General features: G+C 33.5%; 1 protein-coding gene across 1 annotated transcript in view; it reads left to right on the top strand.

Moving 5' to 3' along the window:
• The first annotated feature begins 1,163 nt into the window (after positions 1-1,163).
• The window catches only part of LOC149413607 (uncharacterized), a 30,345-nt gene continuing 16,446 nt past the window's right edge, over positions 1,164-15,062 (top strand). The window contains exons 1-4 of the mRNA XM_089644435.1: positions 1,164-1,229; positions 3,907-4,075; positions 10,256-10,446; positions 12,723-12,946. Coding sequence (XP_089500561.1) covers positions 1,164-1,229; positions 3,907-4,075; positions 10,256-10,446; positions 12,723-12,946 — 650 coding nt within the window. The remainder of the gene's footprint in view (positions 1,230-3,906; positions 4,076-10,255; positions 10,447-12,722; positions 12,947-15,062) is intronic.

The following is a 15,062-nucleotide window of genomic DNA, read 5'->3' as shown; positions in this document are numbered from 1 at the left end:
TAGTAATAATAGTAATACGTGTTTTATTATCTTTTTTGTAACAAATAGATATAATGATATCCTCACTGGGATCTCCCGTGCTGAGGACTGCATTTACATATTATGAAATTTTAGCATTATGGAAAGTATAAAAGTCATTATAAATATATTGAAAAGTGTTTTTTTCTGAAATAATTATAAATATATAACAAGGTGTTTTTTTGTTCAGTTGAGTTGTTTCGGTTTCAGTCTGTTTTTTTGTCAGTATGTTATCTATTTCTGATCTCCCTATGTTTTGCGTCTAACTTTTTATTTTAGATTTAAATGTTAAATATTGTAGTGAGTTTTGGATGAGAGTGGGATTATGTTGTAGAATTTTATACCATAGTATAGCATTGCTTAGTATGTTTTCCATTTTTATGTTTTCCAACTTTATTACCAAACAGAAATTAATGCTTCTCACTTAAGTTTATCACCGTGTTTCATTGTTTTTTGAAATTACCAAAAAAAAACAAAGTTAAGTTAAGTTAAAAAAATTAAGTTTTTCAAACATATTAATTTTAGATATGATCTGAGATTTTCACGGCCAAAAGTATTATCGTGATTAATTTTTGGGATATTACACCAAAACTAAACGCAGAAAATCACACGAAATTTAACACTTGAAAAACGGTCTCACCTATACATACATAAACACACATGCGCATCACCACAATCTACACATTTGACCTGATGATGGACACTCTAACGCTGATAGAAATGTTGGCTAAACTGGCTGGCTGACGAAGTAACCCAAAAATTATTTTACTTCTAAATTTAAAAAAAATTGTTTGATTTTTGCCGAAAAATTGTTCGTAGCAATAGATCAATCGTTTATCAATATATTTCGTCGATAATTAAAATTTGTGAATTATAGATACCAATTATAATTATTTAAATTCTGACAAGAAATCTCAATTTCATGAAATAAGTCAACATTTTTCAGGATACATTCTAAGTTATCATTATGTGTACCTACTGCAATTATTTCCTTGATAAAAAAAGTCGATTCTATCATATTTTTGATAACCATTATTTGTCAATCAAGGTAAGTGTTAAAAAATTTCCAGTAATTACACGGAAACTTTGAACACGGAACTTCTCATTCCCAGTGGGTAGTCGGTCAACGACCCGCACTTAACCCAATGGGGGCGATATTACTACACCTGATCGGAGCAGACAAACAGGTGGAAAGAGAGGGGGAGGGGATGGTGAGGTGTTGCGGCAGTGAGCAGTGAGTTGTAGCGATGAGTCGTTCATGAACGAGCCGCACAATTGATCTAGCTCTTTATGATAAGCCGTATTTGTACGACTCCCGGTAAACCGTATCACGTCTCAATTGAACGGTTACTTTTTATTATGAGATGTAAGAAAAATAGTGCCATTAAAATTAAGCATGTATTAATTGTTATTACGTAATGAGAGACGTTAACGGCATCTTACGGCTGTCAGGCTGTCCGACATCTGGACTTGGACATGTAGGTACTAGAGGTGGATCCTGTGAGTACTTTTCTTTAATGGGTACAGTGAGTACAGGTACAAAAGAATACCGGTTACAAAATACTCAAAAGTATTTTATACCCACCTGAGGATTAATTAATAATAAGTAATTTGTAAACTGTATTCAGATAATTTCTGCCCACAACGATTCCTTACACATTTTCAAAATATTTTTGAATTCGTGCCCCCCCCCCCCCCCACGAACTGAGGATTAATTAATAATAAGTAATTTGTAAACTGTACTCAGATAATTTCTGCCCACAACGATTCCCCTCAAATTTTCTACGTGAAATTGATTCCCCCAATAATTATTCGAATCCATGGGGAAGGGGTTGTTAGATAATTTATGAAGGAAGTAATTCCCCACAATATTTTTGAATCCGTGGGGGAGGGGGTGTTAGGCAACTTCTGTAAGAGTTTATTCCCCACAAAAATTTCAATTTGTGATTCCTTACATTATTTTTTCAAATCCATGGGTGGGGGAGGGTGGCTACGAAATTCCCTATCGAAAAATTCCCCTCATTTTTCCTATTAAAATCCTACTAAAATTACCTGTTAAAAATACCTAATCAAAATACCTATTAAAAGTACCCACTAAAAGTAGGTACCCATTAAAAGTACCTATTAAAAATACCTGGTAAAAGTACATATTAAAAATACCTGTAAGTAATAAATAATTAGTCCAGTATAAAATACTTGTGAGTATTGTGGAACCAGGTATTTTGGAGATTTGTCACAAGTACAAAGTATCGCATGAAAATACCCGGTACTTTTACTGGGTACGATAAATACGCCTCTTCTCTAGTAGGTACCTACTCACATCTACTAACCATCTAGCATCTTTCGTTAATCGTTCGTACGCTTACCTATTGGGGGAGTCGTATCGGGCGAGCCCAGAATTCTTATTGCTCATACTCTCTGAGCTCACGGCTCTAGTTCAATTGAGCCGTCGTTCAATTGAGTCGAGTCTTTGAGTCGTGGCTCCCGCTCTTAATAAAATGAGTTATGTACCATCGCTTGTGAATAGCTCCAGACTTTCTATACACGAAGGAATCGGACATGAAGTGTGTTGAGTGTGAATTATTAATTCGCGCCTTGATGCTGTCCATTTCGCTATAATTTTGTAAGTTTCCTGTTTAAAGGAGGGTAAAATTAACGTGAACCTGCTTGCGCATTTGTCCGACTTGTGCTTACAGTTTCTGTAACAAAATGTAGTTATTTAACAAACAAAAAACTGACGACCCAATGGAATTACGGTATTACCATTAAGAACCGATCGATCGCAAAGCAAAATTTGTTCGATCCATACAATTATGAAATTTGAAAATAATTATATTTACATATTTTAATTTTTTAACAAAATAATATCCTAGACATAGGATAAATTGGTTTTGCTGTATGAGTGCGCTTATCTTATGTATTTTGTAGTACTAGTGGACCCCGAATAATACCATTTAAACCACTATCTAAACAATCCTGGCACTAATTAGAACAAATTTCGAGTTTTGCGAGCACAAAAATAAGTAGGCTGAATTTTTATGTATTTAGATTAACCCTTCATTTAATGTGTTGTGATAATATGATGGGAAAGGAAGTGAAAAGTGGAGGAGAAGAGAAGGGGAAGATTTGGAAGTAAGTATCTGGCTATTCAGATATTTTATTGTCACTAAACATGGCCTAAGAAATTTCAACTACAAATTAACAACTTTTCGATTCTGCAGGCGGCTACTGAAAGAAACTCGTAGGTACTGCTGTATTGATATGATTGTCCTTATTGTTTATTCATATTCTTCAGATGACATATCCTATCGGAGGTTGGCTATCATCACGGCAATCTTCACCCTTCTGCAATATTATAATCCGTAGAAGAAATGGCACGGTCAAGCGAAACATATACATGAGTTCTTGTTAACAGTCAAAAGAATATGTATTAGACTTGCGAATGTAAATGATGAGTACGTGCCGATACAGAGTTGTGTGGCAGTCCATCCAATCTGCCTACCTCTGCAGAGAAACGGCGTGATGGTTACCTCATAGTATTATTATTATTATTCAAATGACTGTACAGTTTTGGATAGTTGTAAATGGAAGTGGCGCCCTCTGTTATTTTCAAAAAGAAGCGTTGATGTTTTCAAACTTAGAATGCCGGTTTTTATCGGCTAGTTCAGTTAATTACTTATTTAATCCGTATTCTCTTTGGTCATAACTTCTAAGCACTCGGTCAGACGAAGAAGTTCAATTATCAACTCATAACTTATTTTATTCTCCCCAAATTTTCTTTCCTCGTTCGTGAACACTAAAACAAACTATGTTCTACATTATTTTTCAATATTTTTTCCGATGTTCAGAATATTTTTGTATAATTTATTCCACATTTTCCCGTGCCAGACGGCGACAAATCCCGTCCCCGGCCGAAAATTTCCCGGAAAATCAATCGTTCCCCTCGACCAGAGACATTCCCGAATTTCCCCGGATTTGGGCACCGGCTCGCGGCTGGCACGGACCGGCACGAAGCACGAACTCGACTCCCGGCGCGCAGCAATGAGCGGAGGTAGTGGTAAGAAATAGGAAAAGAGTGGATCCGTGATAGCCAATTTACCTGATTGAATGCTTAGGCCCGTCGTGAATTTGTGGGGGGGTAATTATTTTTTGGACACGTCACGCAAATGCCAATGAGTTAGTTCTATTATGTAATCACTATAGTGTATTGACTTTCTTTAAAATTTACATTAGGCTGATTGTATAATATTTTTGAAAAAATGATACGAATTTCGATAGTGATATATTTTGGAAAAGGCACTAAGGGCATATATTTTTTTTTAATTGTAATAAATCTGATTGTGTGATGCGTCAAAAAAACTCTCGAAATGTGAGTTCCGGCGATATGAAATTTGCACTTGCAATTTTTCTGTGGGAAATTTTTTTATCGTCGTAACTATTTTTGGGCACAAATAAATTTTTAAATGTGAACAGTTTATTTAATTATTCTACCCGTCAAAAATCACGGGCTATTATAATTACAATTTGGAAAAAGACAATATTATAATAATTTTCTGTTAAAATATTATATTATAGGTAGGTACGTGACATGAGTATTGAGGCAATTCAAGAGACATATTAAATCATTTTAAAGAATTATTTTAAAAAATCCTGCGTCTTCGTAAGTGCTATATACATTGAGCTAACAGTTTTACACAGCACTAGTCCATTTTTAAACAAATCTCCATACAGCGCACGAATAATTTTTTTTCAGTTTCGAAATAGTTTTACAATGCCATCTTGTCGTTGCATCTAAAAATCCCATGAATGTTCATTTTATACAAATTCTGTTGTGTTCATTAATGATTCATTAAATAAATAAAATAAATATTCATAATTCATTAAATTCTCTGCTTATTAAAAGTTATTTCAAAGTCCTAAAATGAAAAATAAAATGTCGGGAAGTTTAATTTGCACCTGTCAAAAATGTTATTTTTCGGCGCGTTACCTAAATTATAGTAAAAGTAAAAGTAATGTTTGAAATTGTAACTTATGTGATTTTTAATACTAATTCGGTTAGAGTGATTCATAACAAATAAAATAAATAGAATTTTTATTATTCTAGGATAATTTTTAGTCTTATAAATTACGATTGAAAAATTATTTGCCACGTGAAAAAACGAACAAGCGATTTTTTGTTTCCTCAACTACATTATAAATTTAAGAAAATATGAATGCGTAATGTTATTATAAATATAGCGTTTCAAACCTTGTTTTCATTTCTATTGGTTTTTAAATACAAATTTCCTGTAATAAGTAGTACCACTTTAAATAATTTTTGTTAACATTAAGTTAAATTAAATCATTTACATTAAATTTAATTTAATCATTTCCATTAAATTAAATTTAATCATTTGCGTTAAATTAAATTAAATCATTTGCTTTAAATTAAATTAAATCATTTATATTACATTAAATTAAATCATTTGCATTAAATTAAATCATTTGCATTAAATTAAATCATTTGCATTAAATTAAATCATTTGCATTAAATTAAATCATTTGCATTAAATTAAATCATTTGCATTAAATTAAATCATTTGTATTAAATTAAATCATTTGCATTAAATTAAATCATTTGCATTAAATTAAATCATTTGCATTAAATTAAATTAAATCATTTGCATTAAATTAAATTAAATCATTTACAATAAATTAAATTAAATCATTGGCATTAAATTTACAAACTACGCGTTTGGGAATTTAATGATTTATTTTTATTTGTATAAAACCTACAAACTTAAGATAAATTACAAAATATAGGTAAATTCATTGACTTTAAACGACAGTTAACAGTTTATCTGTTTTCTTATATTGATACGAAAACAGCTCCGAAGATTGATTCAGAGGTATGATTTTTTTAATTAGCGTGGGTGGGCGAATTCAAAACCAAGCGTACAAAAATCTCCAGCGATCAACGCATTTTATCGTAAATATCTTAGCGCTCCAGTGGCTAAGCAAACAAGATCTTGTTAACAAATATCATTTTAGAATAATGGATAGGGCGACATAAATGTCATTCAAGGATACGGGTCAGTGATGAATTGGGGAAAATGGGGATTGCGTTTCGGGTTGATTGAGGGGGAGGGGGAGGGGGAAGGGGAGGGGGAGGGGAGAGGGTTTGTCTTAAAAATCAAAAATAAGGCTTGTTAGAATCGTGCAGAAAAGAAAAAACAATATCCTAGTTCCATTGAATTGAAAATCAACGGAAACTAGTCGTATCTTGATTTAAAAAAAAGTCATTTTTCCCCCTTTACATTTAGGCGTTCAAATATGGTTTGAAAGGGTGATATTTAAATAAGAATATTAGAGGGAGCGGGCTAATATAAAAAAACTATAATAACTAGATTTTTATTAGACTTGTCTAAGGCATTTGATACCGTATCCCACGGTTTACTCTTAAAAAAACTCAGTTCAATGGGTATTGTTAATAAATCTTTAGATTGGTTCAGAACATATCTTGAAAATAGAACACAGAGAGTAATAATTAATGATCACATTAGCTCAAATAAATCAATTGTATATGGTGTTCCTCAAGGTAGTGTTCTGGGTCCAATTCTATTTTTGTTATATATTAACGACCTCTGTAAACTGAAATTTTCTGGATCTTCAATTGTATTTGCAGATGACACTGTCTTGGTGTTTGCTGCTGACACATGGAATGAAACGTATGCTAAGTGCGAGGCAGGATTAAGGGCAGTCAAAAATTGGCTTGATCAAAACTTGTTAACCTTAAACATGAACAAAACTAAATATATTACTTTTAGCATTTCCTCTGTAAATCAACCATATTTGGAACGTTCATTAAAAATACATTGTTGTGTGCAGGAGTGTAACTGTCAATCTTTGGAAAGAGTAGACAACATCAAATACCTGGGTTTAATTATTGATAAAAATTTAAAATGGAACAATCACATTACTATATTAAGAAACAAAATAAGAAGGCTAGCCTACATTTTCAAAAATCTAAGAAACATATTGGACAAAGTTACATTAAAAACTGTATATTATGCTCTTGTTCAATCAATGCTTTCATATAATGTTGTCTGTTGGGGTTCTTGTAACAAGACTACCTTAGAGCCTTTGAATGTTGCGCAAAAATTAATTTTAAAAATAATGTATAAGAGAAATTTTATGTATCCATCAAAGTTATTATATAGTGAAAGCAAAATTATGACAATAAGGCAGTTGTACATAATACAGGCTCTCTGTAAATTTTTCAACAACACTATTACTGCTAAAAGATCTCAACAAGTGCGCCGCACTAGAATGGGTTCTTCTTTAATGTATCAGGTATACCAGAACATCCTTCGGACAAAGGAGTTTTTCATATAAAGCTCCGTTGCTATATAATATGCTTGGAGAAAATATAAAAAACTATAGGTACGTTAAATTCATTCAAGAAAATGGTCAAAATCTCCGTACTAGCTGAGAGTGATGATTTTGGATCACCCATGTTGTCGCTTATATCATAATTCCTTGTGGAAGCTCTGTTTCGATACAATCCTTATTTACTTACTGCGCATGTACTTATTTACTTCTAAAATAACTTTTGGTTATTTATTATTATGTTACTTATTATCTACTTAATTATCGTATTAATATTTACTTTAATTATTGTCTAGCTAAATTATTTACTAACTTACTTTTTATTATAATATTATCTACTTACCTATCGGTTATTATTTACCTATTTTTATTTAGTTATTTTTTCTTATAATCTATTATTCATACTATCCATGATGTTATTGTTAGTATGGTTACCCTATGCTTGTGTCTGATAAGCCAGCACAAGTACCTTGTACTTTAGTTAACAGAAGAATATTATTGTTGCCAACTTACCTACTAATGCTTCTTTTGTTGACATTTTGTTTTTTATTTTTTTCATACATTTGTTACTAAAATTTTGTTTATTTTTGTCTACCGGTCTCGAAACGTCCGTGTCATAAACTTTTCTTTTTTGGTTTAAATTTAATTTAATGTTGTTATTATTTTAAATTTACATATATGTATTTTTTTTAAATGATATTATTGTAAAGCTGCTCATCTTGATACAGGAATGCCCTAGTGAGATGTGCAGAGCATGCTTTTTATGTAAAAACTGTTTTTTGAATGAAATAAATAAATAAATAAAACTAACTGATGATCAATGACTCGCTTGCAACAAAGCAAAATCTCTCGACAGTTGCATTTAAAGATACCCTGTGAATTTTTTCATGTCTATAACATATTTAATACTTTGCGATTTTTTCTATCGAGGGAATTTCATATAATTAACGTTTCGACATAACAAATGTACTTAACGAAAAAATTGTTATAAATCGGTAGCAATTGGGTATGCGGAAATTGGGTACCTACGATTCGGGGCGTCATTTTCAGAATATTACACAAACTCAAGAAATTCCTTTGCCTGTTTCCATCGCAGTTCTTCGAGATGGACCCAAGGATTTTATTTATTACATAATAATTTTCACTTCATATATCTTCAGTGGTTTCATTCTTTGTTTCCCTCCTTCATATAACCTGGGTCTCTACAAGCCTAAGTTAAGGCAAAGCTTAAGGCGATGCCATACGTAGTAATGCAAATTCATGTTTTTTTGGTTTGAAAATTTGATCACTTAGAAATGTTTTAGATGCTTTAATTAAATACTGCGAATAGAACACATCTTGGCCTACTACTGATGATCCAGTATTTTTTAGATAAGTCTTTTAATAAGCCTAGAAAACATAATGTATCAGGCCTAAAGAACTGTTTTAAAGTTCAAAATCTCCTACTTACGAACACATTTTCGGTTACGGATTTATTGTATAATCTGGCAAATTAAGTTCTTTATAAAATGATCGTAAAACAATTAAATATTTGTGCCAGAACGTCCGCAAAATAAAATAAAAGCCACTTTTTGGCCATGTTTTTTTCTTGTACTTATCAAAAAAGTCGGATGGTGTTGAACGGGAATTTAAACCTTATCGCCATCTACATAAGGGGTGTTATTGTTAGCGGCTTGATTCAAAATGTCACACGACGTATGGCATCGCCTTAATGCCAAATCACTATTTTGATTAATCTTTATAACGAATAACGTACATTATGAAAATCATAAAATATGATTTAGTTAAATTGAAGATTTTCCTATCGCTTCGCTTGGTTAGAATACAAATAAAAAAATAATTACTCAACAAAAAATATAAATGCAAACTACTACAAAATTTTTTTTTCAATAGAAATGAATGAACGCATAAAGGAAACAACTTTAAAAAATATGCTTAATAACTAATATTGTCTGTGACAGTTTCACTTCATTAACTTTTTTGCTTTCTTATAAAATTATTTACAAAATAAGTAAAAACCAGTTTTGTGCTTGAAATCGAACGTTTATAGACTTCGTTTGTCAGAGATTTTAATGCCTATTACCTACGAACCAAGAATATACACATTTTTTGCTTGTAGCTTCCTCTTAATAAATACCTTTCTGCAGCCCCTACCACGCTGCCCGATCGGGTGGCGATATAGTGATATAGTTGCCCAGATAGGGGCGCTCAGCAAAAAAACAACTACTTCCTGTATGAAAGAGACGGCACGAGAAAGTGAAAAGAAAATTCTATAAAAATGGTTGTCAAGTGTCTCTTCTTCATCACCTCTTCTCGAAATAAAACATTGTGTTAATTACAGCCTTTTATTTCGTCATCCAAATGCATAGTACAGGGTTTTCCAATAAGATGTGTTATTTTGATATTCAATCGTAAAAGATCAATGGTTTCGTTGCTTGTGTGGCACGTACCGCCGTCTTGTTGAAAGTAAACGTTGTCCAGATCAATACCATCCAATTACGGCCATAAAAAATCATTAATCATCTCTCGATAGCGTAATCCATTCACCGAAGCCACCGAGGTGGAAATGGGCCTCATCACTCAAGATGATTTTTCGATGGAATTCTAATATATTAATGAATAATAGTGAATTTTAATAAATTCAATGCGTTGTTGAAGCATGTCAAATGTCAAAAAATGACAGCTTCAAAAGTATTATCTACCGAAATAGCGGGCTATTCAAAATAACATCTCTTATTGGAAAATCCTGTATAATAATTAAAATTACACTTTCCAATATTGCTGTCTGACTCGGCTGACCTCTTTTTATATGTATTTCAAGAAAGACCACTCTTTTCTCTCAACAATAATTATTGTCTGTTTCGTTTAGCCCCCGTGCACATAGTGGACGAGGATGTGCCCGAGCTGGACCAGCAGCTGCTGTCGGCCCGGAGCTACGCCCTTGAGGACTTCTTCTGGACAGGGTCGGGGGACGGGGCTCCGCCACCGCAGGGCCCCCCTCAACCGCAGCACACCACCACGCTGCTGGCCACCGTGTTCCTGGACAAACCGGGACCTGATGTGAGTATTCTGCAGTCAGTGCAGACCCCATATTTTTTTTATTAATCTTTGGAAAATCACCATTTGAATCTTATAATTTTTTACATATGTATATGCCAAAAATACAACCAATTAGATTTCCTCCTTATGTTAAGACATGAATAATTCTATTCAGAAAAGAATCATATGAAACTAAAACTATATTACCTATAATAGGAAGACAGGATGTACCTAAAACAAAAATATAAAAGTTATATCATGTCAGAAAAACACTCATAAATGGATTTTTTATTTATTCAGCTCACAATTGAAAATCTCCAATTTTGATGTTATGTTGTTGTGATTATTACGACATAGTCTGTTCAATCAAGAATTTTGTTTACAATTTGTTTTGCATTGATCCACTCTGAATAGGACAGAAGAGCGTGTGGAGCGCGCAGGTTGTTACATTAAATTAGACCCTGTATATCTTCTTCTTCTGGTGCCCTCTCATCTCACAGGTTGACTAACCTATGATCAATCTGAATCCAACAGACATATCAGCTTGTAGTAATAATAGCAATAGTAAATAAATTGGTGTAGTACCGGTCACTTACGTTTTAAAACCTGAAATGCTGCTGTATCTTTCTGGACCACGTCTTCAATCACCTTTTCCTGGATTATCAAGAGATTATCACCGTAGGTACTTGGCTGCTATGCTGTTGTTACTAGTAATAAAGAATTCAGGCATAATTAAATTATCCTCGTTGTAAGATGACGTTACTATTTGAACAAAATTGGAGACCATCTTACATTTCAGTTTCTGGACCGTTTCATTTATACATGCGGTTTTGCTTAATTTGATTTGCTCTCTCTGTTTGCAGGGGCGTCGCTAGCTTCCAAGCTAGGGGGAGGGCAGCTTAATTTTTTATAGAGCTTACAGGGAAGGAACAAGGAAGGAACTAGAAATATTTACATACAAGCTGACATGTACTAGGCGTTGCTAGGGGTTATAAACATGGCCGTCTTAAACCGTGAAGGGGTCTATGGGCATATGAGTTTGGGGACCCTTTTTGAAACAATCACAATTTTATCTATAATGTTATTGAAGGTCCAAGACAGTGCTATGCCACTTAATCGTGTTTTGGAGATATATGGGCATCTAAAAGTCTAAAATAATTGAAAACATACCGCTATTTAAATGTGTAGATTACTACATACAAAAAAATATTTAAATTTTTTTATTAGTGTCTATTTAATTACAGGTTTGATGAGAGTTACAATACATGATAATCTATAATATTTCATCTGTTTGTTCTTAGTCCTCCTCACTAGATAGTCCTGTGCTGAGGCGGACTGGAAGATTTCTTTGATTTTCTGTTATTTAGTTTCTATGATGTTTTTAATACATTTTCTAGTATGTCTGCATTAATTTCTTTCACCCATGTTTTGATTTTTTCCTTTATCTTATTATCTTTTCTATCTTTTTCAAACTTGGAGGAAGGATGTTGTAAAGTTTGGTTGCCAGATATATGTGGTTTCTTTGGCCAAAACTTGTCTTGAATTTTGGAACATCTCGTATATCCCTTTTTTGAGGCTCTTGTATCATGTATCCGAGTTTCATTAGGAGATTTTCTGTTTTTAAAATTATGAATTAAAATATTCTTGGCATATATTTGTTTTAAATTTAGAATGTCAAAACACTAAAAATATCTTTTGAGGGGGTTCTGATGGGTAATTTTAGTATGGTTTTTATAATGCTCTTCTGGGCAATATCTAAGTGGTTAATATTATTTTCTGTAGCAGATCCTCATACTAGAATTCCGTACTCAAGACGGGAATGATATAAAGCATAAAATACTTTTATGATATCTTTCCTAGATAGTATGTTTCTTAGGTTTTGAAGAAATATACAAGTCTCGTAAGCTTTTTAGTGATTCCATTTATGTGTATGTCCCATCTATGGTTTTCGTCTATTTCCACTCCTAGATACTTAATAAGAGCATTCCACACATTAGTCCCAGTTCCACAATAACCTCGTAGCCTCTAGAACTATGGGATCCCCAACTGGAGTAAGTGACGTGTACTTCCTTGCTCCTTCCCGTAAGCGCCATAAAAAATTAAACATCCTCCCCACCCCCAGATTGGAATCTGGCGACGATCCCTGGTCTTTCCTATCTTCCTAAATTTCAACATTATATTTGTACCTATAGCTTGTAAGGATGCTCTCTTCAACACTCGATGGCATTTTCTATAAAAGTGTGTTTATAAATTAGTTTTAAAGTTCATACAGCATATTTTATTTTCTCCCTTCCCAGCGCCCCCCATCCTCATCAGAAGAAGAAGAAGACTGCGTCACCGAGTGCCCCATCTCCCCGGGCCCCGCGGGCTCCATCAACCCCACGGGGGCGGGCCCTGGCGCTGGCCTGCCTCCACCCGACCAGCGCTACTGGCTGCTCACTGTGCTGCGGGCCCCCACGGCCCCCGCCCTGCCAGACCTGGACTCCAGGCTGGCCAACCTGTATAGGAAGGCGTTTTTGAGGTTAAAACACATATTTACCTATTATTATTTTGTTTGGCTTGGTTTTATAATTTTTTTATTTTATTTTAGTTTATTGGAGAAACAGTTTTACAATTTTATATAAATAATTACATTTTACATTAATTAGTGAAGTTTCCACATAAAATTCATGTTACTCGTACATGTAGAAAAAAACATAAAAACACCTAAATGAAAATAACTCAGATATCTTATGGTACGTATACATTTGCGAACTTAAACGCGAACCGAGCCACGAATTAGGGAAAGGAATGAAGCATCTGCAAGCGGCGTTTCGCGTATAAGTTGAGTTTCAGTTCGGCAGTTCGGCTCGCGTATGTATACGTAGCATTAGATATCTTACACACAGCAGAAGGAAAGAATACGTAATTAACAATTTGATTTAATTTTCTCCAATATGCATTTAGTAAACTGAACAATTAATGGAAAATATGTTTTGGTTAGTCCTGCCGCTGAGAGATCCGTTATAATCTCTATTTCTGTTACAGTCCCCTCAGCTCAGACTTATCTGATATTGATTGTAAGGTGTGTTAGGCATAGATTATAAGAACAGACTTAATGAAGTAACGAAAAATATACAGAAAGTTTTTGAAAATGATGTTTAGAAATGCCATTGAATGGAGAATAACGTATTTTCTTTAGTCATTGAGAAATGCAAAAAATGTTCGTATAAATTTGAATGGAAACAAATGTGCCATCGACTTAGTACCTTTTGGTTCTAGATCGTTTAGCACGCGGTCTGTCTCTTACTGAAATTGAAACTTACCTGAAATTGTATATCGGCATCCCATTTGAATTTTCGTAATAAACAGAGTTTTGTATGGAAATATAGGCCCCGTTTAGCCCTATAATAGGATCACGAAACACGCCCACAAGGCGCTTCTTGTGTTATTCTTTATTCTATGGATAAAATAAAAATGAAACAATATTATTAAAACACGTAACATAATGTAAAATAGGAACTAAAACAATACTATAAGACAAATAACTAAAACTACATCACCTACGCTACTTTAAATTGTAGATTTCAGCCAAGTATGGATTATGATTATTTCTATAACAAAAGTCAGTAAATATTTCAATAGTACCCTCAAAATTGTTGTCCAGATCATGCATCCTATTGGTTAGTGAGTGTGTCTGATAGTTGGATGTGTATGTATTGCAGAAGAATGTTGCATTTTGTCTTGTGTTCCTACCCGGAAAACGGAATTTTATAGTGGCGATGATGACAGGGTTGTCAATTAAATTGTAAATGACTATATGTAATACAACCAGGTCTTCAATGAAATGTAATAAGTAGTAAACTAAAAAAAATACGATGTTTATAAGAAAGAGGAATCAAAACGGATGGTGATGATCTGGCTTGTAAGCCACACAGACCATCAGGGAATAATTAATTACCTATGAAAAAAATGGGTTGATTACAAAATTCACTCTGCAGGAAAGGTAACAAATTGTCATCCAGCCACCAAATACAAAAAAAAAACAGAGAACTCACCAAATATATCACTCGCATTGAGATTAGCAGCGATTCCTTAATCTCCAAATTCGGCAGCGGACGGCAATCAGCACAATAACACATTCATTCGCATCATGAAATAATGATCTGTCACGACCAGCTGTCAAGAGAGTAGAATTTAGAATAAAATTGAATTAACACCTTGTACTTCTAAAAGTACTGTCACTTTTTTGTGACAAACATATTTAAATCTTTTAGTCTTTAATCCACCAAACAGGAATAGTGGTGCCCTCTTTTGTCAAACAATATAATTCAGATGAATCCAGCTGCTGCACAGATGACTGTATTTCATTGTCACTTTACCTGCAGAGCAAAATCTATGCGAGAATACCCAGAGAGGTCTATAATATCACTATTTTTAATTTTAAGTTAAGTAAGTTTTAGTCTACTGCTTCTTCAATGGATCTATTAACTGTAGGTATAGGTATATTTAGTCAAATTTAATTTAATCAATTTTGAGGTTGTATGTATTTGTTAACCATGTGAGAGTTCTAACTGCTCGCAGCCAGTGGCACTATGGCATCGGCAAATTGGGAATGTTGTGAAGTTAAGTGTAAGTGGGGAGGGATAGGAAATGGG

The sequence above is a fragment of the Hesperophylax consimilis genome, chromosome 21 (genome assembly GCF_061612785.1).
Source record: "Hesperophylax consimilis isolate HC1 chromosome 21, BYU_Hcon_1.0, whole genome shotgun sequence".
NCBI lineage: Eukaryota > Metazoa > Arthropoda > Insecta > Trichoptera > Limnephilidae > Hesperophylax > Hesperophylax consimilis.
Note: the sequence above shows the minus strand (reverse complement) of the source record. Positions and strands in the feature narration are given on the sequence as shown.